This window comes from Cinclus cinclus, chromosome 4 (genome assembly GCF_963662255.1).
Source record: "Cinclus cinclus chromosome 4, bCinCin1.1, whole genome shotgun sequence".
Lineage (NCBI taxonomy): Eukaryota > Metazoa > Chordata > Aves > Passeriformes > Cinclidae > Cinclus > Cinclus cinclus.
Genome location: NC_085049.1, coordinates 23,176,561 through 23,195,300, shown reverse-complemented (window position 1 = coordinate 23,195,300; position 18,740 = coordinate 23,176,561). Strand labels below are relative to the sequence as shown.

The 18,740-nt window shown below is 45.0% G+C and overlaps 1 protein-coding gene across 1 annotated transcript; it reads right to left on the bottom strand.

Moving 5' to 3' along the window:
• Nucleotides 1–3,712: 3,712 nt before the first annotated feature.
• ARHGEF5 (Rho guanine nucleotide exchange factor 5) lies at nt 3,713–16,789 on the bottom strand. Its single transcript, XM_062490907.1, has 14 exons — nt 13,372–16,789; nt 11,919–12,000; nt 11,486–11,550; nt 10,973–11,232; nt 9,929–10,089; nt 8,931–9,083; nt 8,145–8,274; nt 7,127–7,201; nt 6,228–6,317; nt 5,759–5,913; nt 4,938–5,099; nt 4,510–4,580; nt 4,075–4,179; nt 3,713–3,867 (listed from the first exon to the last, which is right to left on the bottom strand). Exons 1-14 carry the CDS (start codon nt 16,781–16,783, stop codon nt 3,713–3,715), a joined length of 5,076 nt encoding a protein of 1,691 aa, XP_062346891.1. The 5' UTR covers nt 16,784–16,789.
• Nucleotides 16,790–18,740: the final 1,951 nt, after the last annotated feature.

Genomic DNA, 18,740 nt, shown 5'->3' with positions numbered 1-18,740 from the left:
AACAATTCTTAGTAAAAGGGCTCCTGACAGAGCAGCACCAGCTTGTGCTTGCATGAAGAATGAGACTCGCTTGTGTTCTGATGCACCAAAATAGAATGTACTTCATCTTCCTCCTGTTTACTGGTTCACCATCGTGTTGCTGGCACAGCACTGTTCTCCTGGGGGTTTCCTCAAACCTCCTGTCTTTGTTTCAAGGTTCACTTTCAGCTTCTAAGGCCTTGCTTCAGCACATGCTTTCACTTGAAAGTCCTTTCATCAGGTTAAACGAGTGTAAGCTGAAACATCTGTGCCAATGTTTTGGAGCCAGTGTAACTGGTCTAACAGTGCACCTGGTTCAGCCATCAGTTCTAAGAAGTTTGGGCTAAAATGGCATTTAATTTGTTAACAGCATTCAGCTGACAAGGCACAAGAGTCTTGGATGGTCATGCGACCTCTTCAATATTAGAAAACGTGCAAATATAAAAACCACTATCTGCTTTAAAAGTTGTTTCTGAGCAAAGTTGTGTTTATTTACTCAACTCTGGTCCTAATGCCACTTTTTCTGGTGAAAATAATAAGTATGGAGAATGCTTTCATTACTTTTCCTTGAGAAGGAAGCAACACAGGTCTCCAGCACTGGCAGTTTTTAGGGATGTTTGAGCCACACGTATATGTATGTATTTTAAACTACTTTATATGAAAAATGGCATAAGTCATAAAATTTGATTTTCATACATACACCATGACTTTCTCAGCTTCTCAACAAAACTTTTTAAATGCAGCTCATGTTTGTACTTCATTGCTGTCCTTGTCACAAAAAAAATTAGTGTAACTGCCCTCTGAGGGTTGTCTTTAATTATTTCCTTTTTTTCAGTGTAGAAATCCTGAATTTCTTTTGTCCAGAAACACTTTGTATCAGTCTCCACAGGTTCCTGGGGAAGATACAGCAGCACCTCTCACAGTCTTTGGGAATAGCAGGAAAGTGTTGGGATGTGCATGACATACCCTATGCTTCTGTTTAATACTGATTTTCTGGTAAATCGGGTTATCTACATTAGATAATTATCAGGATTTCTCCCTAAGTTAAGACTGTTATGGGACACAAAAGGCACTCTGCTGAATGTGAATGAATTCAGTCTGTGAATGTGCAGGTGGGAGGGATATTATAATAGTTTGATTAATTTTGTACAAATCAAAGAGATGTCAATCAGTTTCAGAAACACTTCAGTGTAGATTTGTTTATGGATTTTGGTGGCAGGATGGTGCTGTGGCTAAAAGTTTAACTGAATAGTGAGAAGTTGAGGCCTATCTGAAATGAAAGAAATCAAAGTAACCCAGAGTATAAGCACTTGTTCTTAGAAGTGTAAGCTGATCTTTAAATGCTCCTCAACATACAAAGGCCTGACATCAGGAAATAAAGGCTCTACCTGTGACAGAGACAAGTTAACCTTTTATACAGCTAGTTAAAATGAGTATAGAAGTGCTGTCAGTCATGACAGCAGCACCCTTGAAGTTTCCTATGTCAAGTGGAATTTTAACAACATATGAAATTTAGCACAGAAACAATTTTGGGAGCCTCTAATGAACCATCTGCCTGCTTGTTTTAAAGAGGAGAAACGGAAAGAGTAAAGAACTCTCAATTTGAGGTGTTGAACAAGAGGACTTCTAATCTAGAATGGGAATATGTATAGCTGGCTCCTCCTGGATGAAGTTGAAGTGGATGCAGGATGCCTTGACTGCCTATGTGAGATGACCTGATCTGAGCTGAACTGATCCCATGGCAGCATTGTGTCCCACCTGAGACACCACAATCTGGTGACTTGGGAACTGCATAAATTCATGACAGCCTGGGACAAGTAGGCATTTGGGATATCTGAACATTCTAGGTCTTCTGGAGGATTATAACCCTTCTTGTGTGAGTCTGAGGTAGAGCTTTGCTTTGGTTCTTAGCTCAGGACAAGCTGCAGTCCTTCTGAGGGGAAGAGAAGGTGATAGCAGATTGTTGTCTCGACCATAGATTAAAAACTGAATAACTGGGTCCCATCTTTCTGCTCTTGTAGGCTGGACTCCCATTTTCTGTAGTTCATCCCTTCAGCTTACCTTCAGTTACAGATGAGTAACACCACTGTGGAACCTGCAGCATCAGCTCTCTAGGGCTGGGATACCGTTGAAGAATCTTAAGGTTGGATAAACCAAGCTTTCCTCACTGCTTCTGCTAAAGAGAGCTGTTTGTACTTGACAGTCACTAAATGGAATTAGTTACGTTTGAGAGGAAAAGCTAAGTAACAAGGCAAGCCAAAAGGTTTTTAACTGGAGAAGTGCATGAGTTTATTAGGACTAAAAGCAACTCTTTTTTTTTTAATCCAGCTAAAATTACTGATATAAATAGGCTGTAATAAGCTATTCTAGATAAAATGTAAATGGGATTTAAAGGCAGAATGCTACAAAGACAGAAAGCTGGAGATACCAAGGTAACTAATTCTTCAAATATGTTAAATGCAAGAGGCTACACCTGGCTTTCTTTGGTGTATTGATTCTTAAACTTGATCTTGCATTGACTGAGCTGAACACTTAACACAGAAACAGTATTTTACACTTGAAGGCATATCCTCAAACAGACAGGTTCTGCACAGATGCATGTAAACCGGACTTGAAACCAGAGAGTTCTTAAAAAGTGAACAGAGACCCTGGTGCATATTTTGACTTTATCTACAGTGGCTAAATATCTCAGTGTTCTCCATAAGTGTGCAAAATGGTGCATGCAATACCACATCAGCAATCAGAGTAAGAGCAGCAATAAAGTGCCACTTCCATTACATGTGCCTAGTCCTGGTTATTTTGTACGGGGTGTGTACCAACACAAAAAATAAATCTTTGTCAAAAGTCACTGATCTACTTCCAGGGCGAGGCAGGGTTTAAAAAAAAAGGTCAGTTCAGATGGCTTAGTGGGATGCTTGTTCAGAAGAGAGGTGACCTTTGTGAAGCAGATTCCTCAGCATGATACCTCTTAGGTGGGGGAAATCATCACAGTGGCTTCTGAAAACTCTGCTTAATTCCAGTGGATTTTGTAATGCTGTCAAGGGCTCTTAATAGCATTTCAGTACAATGAAATATTTGCCAATCTAAACCCCAGCAGACTTGCATGATCTAATACACAAATTGCCCTAAATGGAAATTACACTATGGAGATCAATGCCATGAAGGTATCCAGAGGATATTCAAACGGAATATTCTTCTCAGCTCTGTTGTGCTTTGCACTTAGCACCTTCCTTCTCAGGAACTCGAAGCTCTCAGGCTGCTAATACTAGTCAATTTAGCCTCACAACATGCAGTGAGGTAGGTAAGTTTAACCCCATTTTGCAGATGGCAAAATGGAGGCAGAACTCTGAAGTTCTTGCATAAGAACTTGCATAAGGTCCTGCAACTTGTCAGTGGCAAAACCAGGAATATGTTTTCAGAAGTCCAGACCCCATACACCTCTGTCCGATTTAAGTCCCTCCCTACTACCACAAAGCAAGCAATACATGCACCCTTTATTCCTCCTCTTGCTGCCAAAGTCCTGCTGACACAGAGAAAGATTTCCTGATTGAATTCCCGCTTTCTTTGGCAAAAAGCACCCAGTCCTGTCAAAGTGCTGTGTATTATGCTCTTCGCAGAGGCATTTCTTCTGAGGCATGATAGAAAAGCCATGGCTTCCCCATGGCAGGGAGACTGTACAAGTCCAAACAGAGTCTTATTTCTTGCAGAAGACCTGCTGCTTGGCATTCTTCACCCGTTGCTCCTCCTTCAGGTTCTTCTGCCGCACATGTTTGCTGGAGATGTTTTCCACATGTTCTGAGGGGAACCAGCCTCTCTCCCGGTCTGAGAGTTTTACTCCTTCTATCCACCCTGTGGTGTGGGGAAAAGCACAATACAAAGCAAAAGTCATGTGGTTTTTTTCATTGTTTCCCAAAAAATAGCCCCCTCTGTAAAGACCCTAAGAGCAAAGGAAAAGATCCCCTTTCTGCTTCCAAATAAACCATCCTAAAGAAGATGAAGAATACCTTTGTCCTCTCACTCCTACAGTTTAAAACAGGCATTGTTCATTCTGCTCACCATCATTGCTGTACTGCATAACCATGACGATATCTGCCTTCTCCAAAGCCAGCTCATCGTTTTCCCGAGCCTTGTAAGCCTTTATGCACTGAACCTGTGGTGCATCTGCAGGGGAGGAAAGATCACATTGATATACTGGAAAGCAACAATAAACCTATGGGCATCAGCTCCAGAGGAGGTGGAGAATAAGGAGCTGCCCAAATAAAAAGCAGGGAACTGGCAGGGATACTACAGGTCTTCATCTAAAATGAGGAATTAAAATAGGTAAAATAACTGGCAGCACCTGGCACTGAGGGAAAGCCCATGAGTATGTTCTTTATCTACAAAACCTCGAGTATTCTGCCTTTGAATCCTTCTAGGGTGTCCCACCTCACAGTGCCTGTGACTCCTGTGAGCCAGCCCGCCCCCACTGCTGCAGCAGAAGAGCAGTCTCACCAGGGCATTCCAGGAGATCTGGTTCTCCCCGTGGAGGAGCCAAAGCAGAGATCCACCTCAGCTTCTCACTGCTGGAAAACAGCACACGATAGGTGTCAGCATCAAGTGTGAGGGACAGCAGTCCAGTGACTGAAATGGGGGTAGGTGTTTGCTCACACAAAGGGAAGCAGAGAAGGGAGGTGGGAAAAGGCAAAAATTCCCATTTTTGGAGGCTGATAGTATGACATAATGTGGTAGTATTGTATGAGCAGCTGCGATGGGAGGTGGTTCACAAGGAAATAGTAATAGCAAGAGGATGCTTTTCAAGACCTGCTCAGCAGCTGCATTTGATATTTCAGCATTTGAGTAGCTGAGGGACAACTATCAGGCTAGTAGGAGGTGTCTGGCCATGGTAATGGGATATACCAAGGGTAAACTTGAGCTCTTACTGTGTCTCTGTCCGAAACAAGAACTCCACTCTTTTCCCCTGGTTATTCTGAAGCAGAAAGAGACGGAACAGATTCTTGTTTGCCCCATGGAGTTTCATCTCACACTTCTCCCCACGCACGTACGAGAAAGCAGCGTGGTCAAACACCACGAAGCGTCCACCCCTGCAGGTGAGGAGCAGGAACAAAACAAGGGGTGAGTTTTAAGGTGATGAGGGTTACAAAGTGAGTCCATGTAGTCTGCAGGAAAGAAAAAAAGATTTTAAGGAATCTGTATCTGTATCCTAAGCAGTGCTCATGTTAGAAATCTTAAAAGGCCAGAGAAGAGAGAGAAGGGATTTAATGAAATGGGTAGAAATACATAGCTCTGTCCTGTCAGAATTTTATTTGGTAGCTTACAGCTTAAAAGCAAACCCACCACCCTCAAAATCCCTACACAACTACCCAACAACTCTCTTGACAAACCAGTGATTTGCACGTTTACTAGTCCTCATACTCTGCTTTAGGAAGAAATTATTTACCAAGTAAAACTAGAATGAATGGTTATTGTTCAAGTGTTTCACATTGTAGAGATGCAAAGATAGAATAGAAGTGTTGTGCTAGGGAGCACAAGGTATGTTTTATATTATGATATGTAATTAAGAGTTGGGACTATCAATTTCCACATACTTGTATGATACTCACATCAGGTCTGGACAGGAGAGTGACTTGACAAAGGCTGCCACTTGCTGGCAGGCAGAGGGAAAGGACTGTCACCAAAGCACAGACCCCAAAAGAGACAGGTATTTTAGAAGGGGCAGCAAGAATTGTGTTGAAGCACTCACTCCTTGGGCCGAGACAGGAGCAGACAGTCATTGAAAAGGTGCAGGTAGATGGGTCGGGAGGTGACTTTCCATTTTGGACTCAGGTTGTTGAAGTCCAGTGCTGTCAACTCACCACACTTCACAAGTCGCCTCGACTGTGAGATGAGTGGGAATATCTGCAAGACAAAAATAAGTATTTATGCACAAGAAAATGAGTCCCTATGACTTTTGGATTTGCATTTTTGCCTTTCTCTTGAGGAACTGTGCTTTCAGTTCTCCGGCTGGAGAGGTATAAGTCATGGCAGGCACCTTCATGTGAAGACTGACATGAATGATTGGGCAAGGGAAGCATTGATGAAGAGATGGCCTGTGGATGATGTTCTGGTTCAACAGCTCTGTTGTATAGGAGAGGAGAACAAGAAGTGGCTTTGTGGGCAAAGACAGAAAATACATTAGGCTGGAGCAAGACCCAGGGAATGGATGAGCTCACCTTACACTCAAATTCAATCTTCTGGCTGAGGTAGATCAGCTCTTCAGTGCTCTTCATGCGCTGGACATTTTCATTGCAATCCTTTATGAGCTGCACAGAAAAACAGATGAGCAGTGAGGTGGGAGCAGAACTGCCTGGTGGGATCAGTACTACTCCCACAAGCCCCTCAGGAGCCAGCATTAGTGACAACTCCTTAGGCATCCTCCTGCAAAAAAAAGTATGTATTACAGAAAATATTCTGAGTTGGACAGGATGCAAAAGGATTATTGAGTCCAACTCCTGGCCCTACACAGACACCCCAACAATCCCACCCTGTGCATCCCTGAGAGCATTGTCCAAAGGCTCTTGGAGCTCTGGCAGCCTTGGGGCTGTGACCATTCCCTGTGGAGCCTGGGCAGTGCCCGACACCCTCTGGGGGAAGAACCCTGATATCCACCCTAACCCTCCCTGATACAGCTCCAGCCGTTCCCTGGGTCCTGTCCTGGTTACACAGAGCAGAGATCAAAGCCTGCCCCTCCTCTTCCCCTTGTGAGGAAGCTGCAGAACTGCTGTGAGCTGTGACCTCAGTCTGCTCTTCTCCAGTTGAACAGACCAAGTGACATCAGCTACTGCTTTTGTGTCTTTACCTCCAGATCCTTCACCATCCTGGTGGCTCTCCTTTGGAAGGTCAAATCATCACTAGACAGAACAATCCACCTTATGAGGCTGTACAAATTGTAGATAACTATTTGTCACAGAAAACTTTAAACCTTGCCTCTATAATAAACAGGATAAGAGGAAGGGATGCAAAAAAGTAATGCTGTGAGTTTTTTTAAACCAAGATTTTCTTGCAGCAAGGATAGAAGTTGATGATTAATTAGAGACAATGGTAAGGCTGCAGAAAGGGCAGGCACCTTTACCTTTTCAAGTGCATCATAGGCTTGCGTTGCTTGCACTTCCTCCTCAGACCCGAGCTGAGTTCTTTTCAGGATATTCTGTGTGAGAAAAGATTATTTTCATGATGAAAACAGGGAAAGGTGGCATTACCACCACTGAACAGTAGAATAAATAGTAAAGCTGAAGTAGCTGGTGACATGTGGAAACAAGAAGGCCAAAAATTTGAGATGTAGAATGTCACTAATAAGTCACACTGACAAGAACATTCCTGTAAATTTAAATTGTATTAATTATCACATAGGAATTACATGGCAAAAGAAAGCAACCACTAGCTAAAACACAAATGGATGGATGACATTGTCTTTTTCTCCTGTTAGAAAGAGGCTCAAATAATCAAAAAGAAGAATTTCATAGAAAGAGCTCAAAATTAATTCTTTAGGAACTGTCTGATTCCCTTTCTGGATGGCTCCTTATTTATTGGTCCACACTGCAGGCAAGGCATAAACACAGTCTGCCTTCCAGAGGGTAGCCAAAGAACCCTTGCTTTCTTTTCCTAGCAGGAAGCCAAAAAGTTCAATAAAATGTAAATCAGCATGTTCTGAGAAGACTCCATAAATTCTTTACTGGAGTACAATAGAAGTGGTGTCACAATAAAGTTCTCAGTGATTCACAAATAGCACTGCCTCACACAGTGCCACATCCATAATTTCCTGAACACCTCCAGCAATAAGGACTCTATCATGTCCACAGGCAGCCCCTTCCAATGCCTACCAACCCCTTCTGGGAAGAAATTCATCCTGATGTCCAACCTGAACCTTTCCTTGTGCAGCTTGAGGCCGTTTTCTCTTTCCCTGTCCCTTGTTCCCTGGGAGCAGAGCCCAACCCCCCTTTGGCTGCACCCTCCTGTCAGGGAATTGTGGAGAGACAGAAGGTGCCCCCTGAGCCTCCTTTTCTCCAGGCTGAACCCTCCCAACTCCCTCAGCTGCTCCTAGACACAGCTTCAGGGAAACTCGAGGGAAGGCAGAGAATCACCACGGTTACCTGTAGGAGGAGTTTGAGTCGAGTGATGCGCTGGAAGGGGAGGATAAGGAAGGATTTAAGTGAGAGGCGCTGGCACACTGGATCACTTTCCAATCTCTCCAGGACTTGCTGGAACCCTGCATTTCCATTTCTGTGGGAGTGGCAAAAAAAAAAAAAACAAAAAAAAAAACAAAAAAAAAAAAAAACAGGCATCAGAGTAAATAAATAACCTTCCTAGTATCAGATTTCAGGGAATGTTGGAGTACTCCCAACAGTCAGGTTTTGTCCCTGAGGCAAGAGGTGTCAAGAAACTGCACCACTCTGCTGCTGAAGAGCAACTATGGGTTTGTAACAGCTACAGGATAGGAGTGCAGTTCTTATCTCTCTCCTCTTTTCTCAGCCCTCTGGACTAAAAGCCAGAAATAACATCTACATTTCGACTCCCTCTATCAGCAGTGCTCCTTTCATGGGGACGGTGGTGGTTTGCACTCTGGTTCTTAGTAATCAAGACTGAAAACCATTATCCAGAACGCTCATGTTTGCTCTCTTCAGTAGAGGGCAGACAGAGAATAGCCTGTAACGAGATCAGATATTACGTATTCTTTTCCTCTCCAATGCTATGGCAGAGAAGCCTGCAGGAGCTCTGTCCTGCTGTCCCAAATGCCATTGAACTGAGGAAGATTCTTCTGGGGGGTGTAGCAAGAGCACCACTCAACAGCCCATTCCTGCAGCATTCCCCATCATCTGAAAGAGTCCATATTCATGGAAGTAAGGGGGAGAAGGATGCAGCAAATGAGAAAAACTTACAGTAACCTCTGGAAGGTTTGCTCCTGATATGTCTGGTTTGTCACATATGGCAGATACACCCGGCGGAAGTCAGGGGCATGCTTCAGAGCCACGTCACACACATGGAAGTTGAATATGTCCTCTTCAAATTTCTCCTCCAAGTCAAAGAGGAAACTGCAGCACATTGATGTGTCGCCATAAAAAAAGAGGGAAATATCAGTGTCATTTAGTTTTCTAAAACCCTGACAGCCCACAGATAAGCACAAGACAGCTCTTTAGTTCCGGAGAGAGTCTAATAGGACAATGACAATTTAGGGCTTGGTATCAGCAAGGAAAAGGCAGAGGCAAAAGACCTCTATTCTTGAGAGATCATACTTCTACAGGCATGGTCAGGTAACAGCTGGAAACTAAGACCTCATCAGAATAATCCTGCTGGTAGAAATAGAAAAGGTAGCAGCAAACCTTACCGGCTTAGTGAAGTGATTTATGTAGTCAAGCCTTGCAGGAGGAAAAGCAGAACAGAATCCTACAACATACAGGATTCCTTGCATGTGAGGTCATGTCCACATTTCATGAATTACGCTCTATTGACTCACATTAGTTTCTGTCAAGTGATGGTTGTAACTTACTTTTTTCTCTCCCCCCACCACCCGCTTTTTGTCAGGACTCATGCAGCTGCCCCTTTTGTCTTGTATTTGGCAGGAGCTGGTTTGGGTTGGAGTCTAGTTAGTCAAGTTTAATTGCAGTCAAAAGCAGCGGCAAAAGGCTACATTACTATTTGCAACATTTTGATCCCCTGCAATGAGCTCTGTGCACAACTGAGCCATAGTATCTGGGATTTAATACCAGAATTTACACCACCCTGTCACCTAGAAAGGTGTCCTTTCCAAGCAGTGTTGGTGTCATCACTAGGTGCTGTATATGCCTTGAACAGTGAGCACATGGAAGAGGAGTCAGAAATGTTCCTGCTGGAAGCACCACGTGCCTGCTGGACCTGGAAGCAAAGGGCCACGTCTCACCTGGCGCTGACATCGCGCACATCGGAGAGGCGGGAGAAGAGCCACTGGCGCTCCTGGTTGGTGAGCATCGCCTGGAGCTCTGCTGAGCGCTGGAAGTGATCCACTGCCACGTTCAAACTGCGGAGGTAGGAAGCCTCAGACATTATCAACTCAAACTTGGCCTTGGGAGAGAAAACAAGGGAGCACAGCATCAGTACACTGCGTGAGTCTGTGAGGAATCTTATGGAAACGAGACGGGGCAAAGCCGGAAAACCTCCTAGCACATGATGCAAGGAGTGGATAACTACAGAAGAGAGGCTTTAGAAATTAAGGCCAAGCATGCTATTATAGAATCTCTTTAAAAAACAGACTTGTATGGCTTAAAAATAGCTACTTGCTCTCATTTTACTTTTTATTTCCCCTCAACACTACTTTCACAAGGTTCCCTATTTTACAAGCTCCCATAAAGTCCAGCATCTGTACCACACACATTTTTCTCCATCATCACATTTCCCATGCTGTTGTTTTCATTTCTTTCTCTGGGTCCTCCTGTACACTTCTCAGATCCTCTCCTTTTCCTCCCCCAGTTTCTCTGTACCATTGTGCTGAATCCATACATCTCCCTGTCTCCTCTCAGCCCTGCAGCTCATACAAGTCAATTTGCTAAATTCACATTCTATCACAGAAAATACAATTTACTGTGGTTTTGTGTTAGCATCTCTCACAAGCTTATGTGTGGGAGAATTCTGCAAGTCTTCTACTTTTATACACCCTTTTGCATTGAGCATACTCAAAACTCCTTCTCTTGTTCCTACTTTTCCCCAAGTTTTCTTGGAATTATTGATACAGTGCAGAGTCCGTCCTTCAGTGCTGCTTTTCTGTAAAATTCAGCACTTCAGCATTGCTCTATTTTGCACCCCATGCTGCTTCCAGGGCTAGAAGTGACCTCTGCTTCAATCACCTGCATTCCCACATGACAGATTTTGTTCTCTGCTTCAACCCCTCTTCCAGAGACTCTTTCTTGATTACAGATCCCCCATTTACCATGCCACATCTGCCCCTTACCTCCTGCAGCCTCTGCTCTTCACGGGACATGTTGAGCAGTATTCTGCTGCCCCGTATCATGGGGATGTCCTGCCAGAGGGATGCATTAGATGAGACTGACAGACGTTGCAAATATGAGTCCTGGGGAGGCAGCACTTTCCTCCGTAGCCTTGGGGAACTTGGGAAACTTGACTCTATATCCTCTGGATAATCCACTCTCTTCTGGCTTTGGATGGCCTTGTTCAGAGCCACATCACTGTACTCCTGATACAGCAATCTTGCTGTTTAGAAAGAAACATACATTTATCTTTTCTGTAGTAGCAACTCACCCTCTAATTCAGCCTGGAGAAAACTCTGCCCTGCATTGGGACAGCCAAATTCAGGCAAAGCTCCCCAGCTGCTTTCCCTGCTTTCTAACACTACATTCTCACAACCACCATGTGGCAGGAGTCCCTCTCCTTTGTGCTCACTGCAAGGGTGAGAGATGCTGGTGGAAAGAGGACTACCACAACACCCCAGGCAGGAGGTACTTACAGGAGTTGATCAGTTTGGAGTGCCGGCGCTTGAAGTTCTCTGTTTTATCTGCAGGTTTCTTCTCTCTGCCAGGGAAAAAGGATTTCAAAACACAGAGTGAATGAAGGGCACAGCACCAGAGACGCCTTATCCACATATTAGAAACTACTCTGTCACAACAGGGACCTCTCCTTTTCCAACAAGCTCAAGCTCCACAAGCTTTACTTGACACAAAGGGCAAAGTTTGGCTTAATGGAAAGGCTGTGCTGAAGGCACAGAAATACCTCTGTTGCAGTAGGGTCCTCTTCAAGAGAGCAGAGACTGAAACACAGGTCTAGGACATTTAATTGAAGTTTTTCACTCCTTATCATCATCTTTGGTAACTCAGAAACAATGGAGGTGTCTGTGCTGCATAGGGACTGGGGCAAATTCTAAGGCTCATGGAAAGACTCACCGCATTGTAACTGTTTCTGAGCTGACTGCTGGTTCCCTGTGTGCCTTATGAGCTTCTTCCTCTGAAGGAACAGAAGAAACCTCTGCATAGAAGACAATTGGAAAGTAAAACATCAGTCAATTTTTAGATTTAATCTACAATCCAAATGATAAACAGATACCACTTACCTATACCCCACCAAAGTGGCAGTCTTGAGTTAGAGTACAGGTGCCCTCGTGACATTTATTTCTGGGTCAGAAGCATTCTAGTTTTAATAATCCTTGATATTACTTACACTTTACATGTTAGCCACATTCACTTTTCACACAGAGAAAAAGGCTGACATTTTAGGCAGCGGCAGTAACTCTAAGAGCTCCCCTCTTCAGTTATGCAAGCAAAGACACTGCCTGTGTGCCCTGTTTGATGCTGTCCTTACACTTTCAGCTACTAGGGCCAGGCATCAGGAGATCAGTGGAGCCAAAGTGTAAAATTGGAGAAATCCTTTTGGTTTGTGAGGGATTTAATCAAATAAGGTGTGAAGAAATTCTAAATCTGAAATAACTGGAAGCAGAAGAAGGAAGAAAGCCCAAAAACTGAGCTGCAGTTAAAAGGGTAAGGAGAAAGACAGTACTATCACCTTGAATATTTTAAAATGTGGAATCAAGAAATTACAGGTCAAACATATGAACAAATCTTGATTCAAGTTCTGCCAAACCTTTCACACCCTTCCACATCCCCTCGAGTTCCTCTGTGCCAAAAATCCAGTATGTTTCAGAGCTTCAAAAATAGACTAAAGTAAGAGCTAAGAAGAAGCAATTATTTAAAGTCTATGTAAGATAGAGTAAAGAACAGACATACATCCTGATAGCAAGTACTGCTGAACGAGCTGCATTACAGAAGCTGCATGTTTTCTATTTGCGACATCAGTGATTTGGCTTCTGTGAAAGCTGGAACCTTGGGTTTGACAAATTTACATTCTTATCTGTACTCTCAAATCCTGCGCTCACAGGAAAATCACCTTTTTTTAGAAGGTCAAGTGGGAACCTAAAAGTGCCAGTTGCAAAATAAGGGGAGGCAGCAAATAAACAACTGATAAGAGATATGGGCTACTTGAGGGCATGTGCATAGCTCTTTCTTACTGCCTTGGGGATCAATGAAATAAGTTTATTGTTGTAGGTACTAGTGTGGAATGGGGGGACTGAGCCCCAGAGTGCATCTCTACTCAAGGGAACAAGCAGGATGCACAGGGCAGCAGAGAGGAAGGAAGGGACAGCTGGAAAGGGAAGCTTGGGGCAGGATAGGAGGGGGCTACAGGGCTGGAGCAAGGAGTATCTCCATAAAGGCACAAGAGCCTGCTAACCTCTCAGCTCTCATGCCTCTCCATCACATTGTCTATTTAATTTAACCCTGTTTCTTGATAACTACACTAACTTGGAAGGGGGAAGGAGGAAGGGAAATGGAAGAGAGGACTCACGCTGCAAGATGTCTGGTGGTACTGACATCCTCTTCAGGCCCTGACGGTGCCAGTCTTTGGATTTTACTCGGCTTTTAATCGGGTTTTCTTGATTGACTGCTGGCTCCTGCACAGCTACCCCAGTATTTTTTTTGTTTGGCCAACTTGATGATTTTTCCAAGGGTGGATGTTTGGCCATTTCTCCCTTTGGCTGGTGTTCTCTTCCTTCCAGCCTTTGCCTGACCCTCCTCTCACCTTCTGTTTTCTCTGTGACTGCCAGTGGAGCCTGGATGTTCTTTGTGTCCACATTGAAGCTGCCCGTGGGCTGCTCCCATCGCAGCTCCTCGTCCTGGCAGGTTGTTCTGGTGGTCGGCGGTGATGGAGGGCTGAGCTGGAGGAAGTGGATTGGATTGGTGAATGCAAGCATTGGAAGGAGCTGTGCAGAGTCTCTGCTTTTGGAGTCTGGGGATGCTATCAGGCCTTCTTCCAATGAGGGCCAAGAAGGGTGGTCAGGTGAGGATTTTCCACTCTCTATATCCATGTGGTGATCTGCTGTTTCAGGGCTGGTGTCAGAGCAGCCAACCAACGGTTCGTTTCCAAGAGCCGAAAAACTTTTGGTCAGCAAACTGACCCCTGAGTCATCAGAAGTCTCTGTATCAGGGGGACCTGAGTCACTGAGATCCCACTCTCCACTCACTGGAACAAGGCCATCTCTCTCTGCTAGACTTTCTCCATCAGAAGCAGAGGCCACAGAGTTAGAATCAGCAGAGGTGGCAGTCCGGAGAGGATAGCTTGGAGGGGGATGAATGGCTCCCATCTTACCATCATCCATCCCACAGCTGAGAGGGGGCCTGGAGCACGGTCCAGGAGCCAGTGGCTGGTAACCTTCAGGGGCTGGAGGTGGAGCAAGGTGATTTCCATGGAGTGCAGGGGCCTGAGCTTGACTGGGCCTTTGGACGTGGGAAGGAGGATGAGGAAGCTGTTTGGCATCAGGCTCAGACACCAGAGGTAGGCTTGAGTGAGACACAAGGGACAGAGGTTGCCCTTGCTGGTTCACAGCAAGGACCGTATCATCTTCTGAGGGCCAAGTTAGGGTGCTCAGGACACTGGAAATTCTGGATCCAGGCTCTTTTTGGTATAAACTACAGTCACACTCATCAAATAAAGGCACTTGTGCTTTATGATCCACATTTTCTCCTGTTTCTTTTCCTTGGGTAATGGCACTTTTTTGGGGAGAGTTTTGCTGAATTGTCTCTGGGTGGCTCAGGGGAGTAGAAGTCCTTCCTGGTGTTTGGGATGCTTCCAGAGGCCCTGCAATACTAGCCACAGACCTCCTATCCCCAGGAAAGTTCCCATGTAGAGGAAGGGAGCTTGTGTACATTACAGAGAAAGAAGATGGGCCACTAAGGTCCTCATGAAAGCCCTCCTCAGAAGTAAGAAGTTCATGGGAAGTTTTGGCCTCCCCTGGATCTGTCCTTACAACAGCAGTTTCTGCTGGTGTTGGGTCCCACCCTCTTGCAGGAGCAGCTTGGTTAGGTGGCTTCCCTGCAGAGTCTGGCAGCTCATTCAGGCTGGTGCCAGGACAGTGCTCAGGGGTCACAGAGGCTATTCTGGCACCCTCCTGCTCAGGAACACATGCTGACATCACTGAGGTGAGCTCTGAGGGGGAAGCTGAAGTGAAGTCCCAATGCTCAGCTTTTCCTGCAATGGGATGAAGATCTGTGGGATCAAGTGGCTCCAAGTTACTGGTACCAGAGGAAGGGTGTGCTGGAGCAAGAGCCTCTGGGTTCTCTGCACTAAAAGGTGCTGTCACCCCTCCACAGAGTGATGCATCTTTTATATCAAATATCTGGACAGCTTTTCCATGACCATCCCTGTGCTCATTCTCCCTGCTCAGTCCTGTCTTGTCATCCCAGTGAGCTTCTCCAATATCTTGACCGCTGATAGAAAAGCTGCCAGAGTCCTCCAGGTCTTCTGCCTGGTCAGAGACATGGCACAGGTGTGAAGCTTCCCCTACTGGGTTCAGGTTATTTGAGGACAGAGGCCCGACAGCAGGTGGCTGACATCCAGAACCTGCTTCTGTGACCTGAGCTTTCAGTAGCACGTCCTCACCAGGATGCTGGTCCACAGAGACAGGTTCCCCAGGAAGAAATGCTGATCCTGATGATAGAGTTTCTAGTTTGAGCACTTCCCTCGGCAGTTGTTCCTGCTCATTTTGTTCCTTGTTTTTCTGATCTTTGAGCTCTAAAGGTTTGCCTTCTTCCGGCAAATTCTGCTCTTTGCACTCTTCCTCCTCCTCTTGCTGAAGTTCAGACGCTGCCTCCTCCCAAGCTGGCTCCTTCTGCTGTGAAACATTCACCTCCTCTGTCCTTTTAGCAGTACTCTTTCCTTGAACAGCACTCTCTGCTGATGGGGCAGGTCTGCCCTCAGTTTTTCTGTGATGAAAGCATTTGGAAGCAGATGAGTTCTCTTTAGGAGCCATTCCCTGGTCTTTGACCATGCTGGTATTCCCTGTTTCACCAGCTGAGGTGTTTCCTTCTGCTTGCAGTGAACTCATTTGGCTGTCACGTGTTAAGGTGGAAGACAGCTGATGTGAAGTGCAAGATTCTGTATTCTCTTCCAAACCCTGGGGTGCTCTTAAGCTTTCCTGAACATCTTCAGAAGTGTAAGGTTTAACTGTGTTTTCTACTGCTCCCTCTGAGGTAGGCTGCTCATCTGGTGCCAACCTTTTGGTGCTTTGCTCCTGCTCTACACCAGCATCAACCTCCTGAAAAGAATCCTTGGAGATGTTATCCAGAAAGGGTTCAGCCTTATAATGCCCTTCTGAAACAGTTTTACACACCAAAAAGCACTTAGGTGTCTCTCTCTGAGAGGAAATGGCATCAGCCAAAGGGGATTTTGTTTGCTGGACCTGAGGGTCTGAGCCATGGAAAGCCAGTTCTGCCTGGCACTGAGGAAAATCAGTGCTGAGGTTCACAGCCAGCAGGAAGGGGCTGCCAGGGGCTGGCTCACTGGGGACTCTGCTGTGAGAAGAAGGGTCCTGGTTGCTTTTCAGGCCAACCAGTTCCAATTGCTTAAGTCTCAGAGAATAATCCAGTCCACCCTCCTCTAAAAGCATTTCTCCTTCCAGTTCTGAGAGTCCCTTTTGAGGCTCTGCATCCCCTTGGCCTTGTTCCAGTCCTGCTGGCACTTTTTGCATAGAGTTAGAGGGTCTGCCCAGCATCTCTGCTGCTTTCCCTGGAGCAGCAAGGCAGTCCTTGGACATGCTGAGCTCTGCTCCCTTTGCAGAGTTAGATGGGCTGGTGCTCATTTTGGCTGCTGTGGGAGTGGCATGATGCTCTCCTTCCTCGGCTGAAGAATCCCAGGCTTCCCCAGTGATGCTGCTGGCTCCTGGGGGAGTGGCACCTCCCTCACTGGTTTCTTCAGACTCCATCAGTGACACATCCTACTGAAGAAAAATGCATTTTTCTGTTACTACTTCACAATGATATGATGGATCTAATTCACTGCGTCTACTGCAGCTGATAAAAACCAAAAACAAAACCAACACCACATATCTAGATCAGAGCAGGGAAACAAACACAAAGACTGAGAATAGACCAACACTACATGTAAGCTTGCAGTATGAGAGTAACACCAAAATAACCCCACTGGTGTCTTTTTAGTTTCACATGCGAATGCGGAAAGTGACTTTGGTCAAAGAGCGGACCTGCTGAGCTCTCTGCAATGGCCACAGGGCAACTTATGAAAAGTGGTGGCCATGGCTGGTTATCTCAGACCCAAAAGGGGGTACCAGAAGAAAACAAGAAATTTTTCAAACTCTCCATTGATTTTCATGGGGCATGGTAGACAAATACTCCTGGCCTCTTCCCGCTCAGTTTAAAAGTTCTCTGTAATTTTAGCCTGTTCTTTGGAGCTGATGGCTCTCTTTACAGATCTCTGTGCAGGTATGGACCTCATTGCAAATGATCACAGAAATTCATTAACAAGACAGAATCCTAAGAATTTGATTAACTGGTAACTAGGACATGACACAAGACATGAGCTATTTGATGGCTGTAAACCACATGGGTTGAGAGGAGTAGCTCTGGTGTGTAAGGACTAATGTACAGACTACAAAGAGAAATTATGTCATCATTTAGCCTACTCTTTTAGGGAGGGGGAAAGAAGAAAAAAAAAGCTATCTCAGGATTGTTGGACAGTTTCCCAAAGGATATAGTGGAATTTCCCATCCACTATTGCATTTGAAGTTCAGACATGACAAAGCACTAGGGAATGCACATTTGGGATATGTCTGTGAAAAGGACGGAAGAATCTGATTCACCACTTTTATCTCTCTGGCTTCTACCATGACCCACAATCCCTACCCGGAAAAAACCTGAGAAAGAGACCAACCATTGTGGCTCCCTCTCTTCTTTTATGGTGATTTCCTTGTGCTAGAGTGGCTCTACAGTCACAAGTACCAAGCTCTTCCCACACAGAAAGTAAAAGCAGTAAGGGCATAATTACATCTGAACTAATTGTCCCAGTTAGTTCCACGGCCAGGGCATGCCTGGCTTGAAAGCTGGTTTAGCCTCTATTTTCCCTTATGTCAAGTGAAACAAACGCCTGCTCTGAAGGCAAGGAGCAGATGCTCTGGATTTAGAACTGAAGGATTTTAGGCACCTTCATCACGGATATTGTCATCACAGAATCATATAATGGTTTGGGTTTGAAGGGGCGTTAAAGATCATCCAGTTCCAACCCCCTGCCATGGGCAGGGGCACCTTCCACTAGCCCAGATTGTTCAGAGCCCCTGAGCAAAACGTGGCCTTGAACACTTCCAGAAATGGGGCAGCCACAGCTTCTCTATGCAACCTGTACTAGTGCCTTGCCACCCTAATAATAAAGGATTTCCTCCCAATATCAAATCTGAATCTCTCCTCTTTTGGTTTAAAGCATATCCCCCTTGTCCTATGACTACCTGCCCATGTAAAAAGTAGCTCTCCCTATTTCTATACACCTCTTTTAATGCTGAAATGAGGTCTCCCTGGAGCCTTCCCTTCTCCAGGTTGAACAACCCCAATTCTAAAAAAAAAAAAAAAAAAAAAAAAATTAGGAAAATAATAGAGTTAGCTGAGTTAACTCATCAGTTAACTACTTCCTGTGTATTTTTTCTCATGTAATCTTTAATTTTTGTTTATAGTGAAAAAGACAGTCTTTCTTACAAAACTAGGTCAAAACCACTGTTTTTCAGCAAGTTGGATTTTCCCTCCCAAGCAGTGAGTAGTTGTAATAGCTATAATTTTAAGAACCAATTTGTTTCAAAGGGATTTGTCCATTCAGGGAGTTCCCACAACGTTTCTACCAGGTCTCGCTGCTGTCAGCTGCTACTAAACTGGCTGGATGCT

Coding starts and splice junctions, on each gene's coding strand:
- ARHGEF5 (XM_062490907.1), bottom strand. CDS start 16,783: ATGGAGTCTGAAGAAACCAGTGAGGGAGGTGCCACTCCCCCAGGAGCC. Junction 12,001..13,371: donor ACCACCAGACATCTTGCAGC/GTGAGTCCTCTC, acceptor TCTTCTATGCAG/AGGTTTCTTCTGTTCCTTCA. Junction 7,202..8,144: donor GACTCAAACTCCTCCTACAG/GTAACCGTGGTG, acceptor TTTCTCACACAG/AATATCCTGAAAAGAACTCA.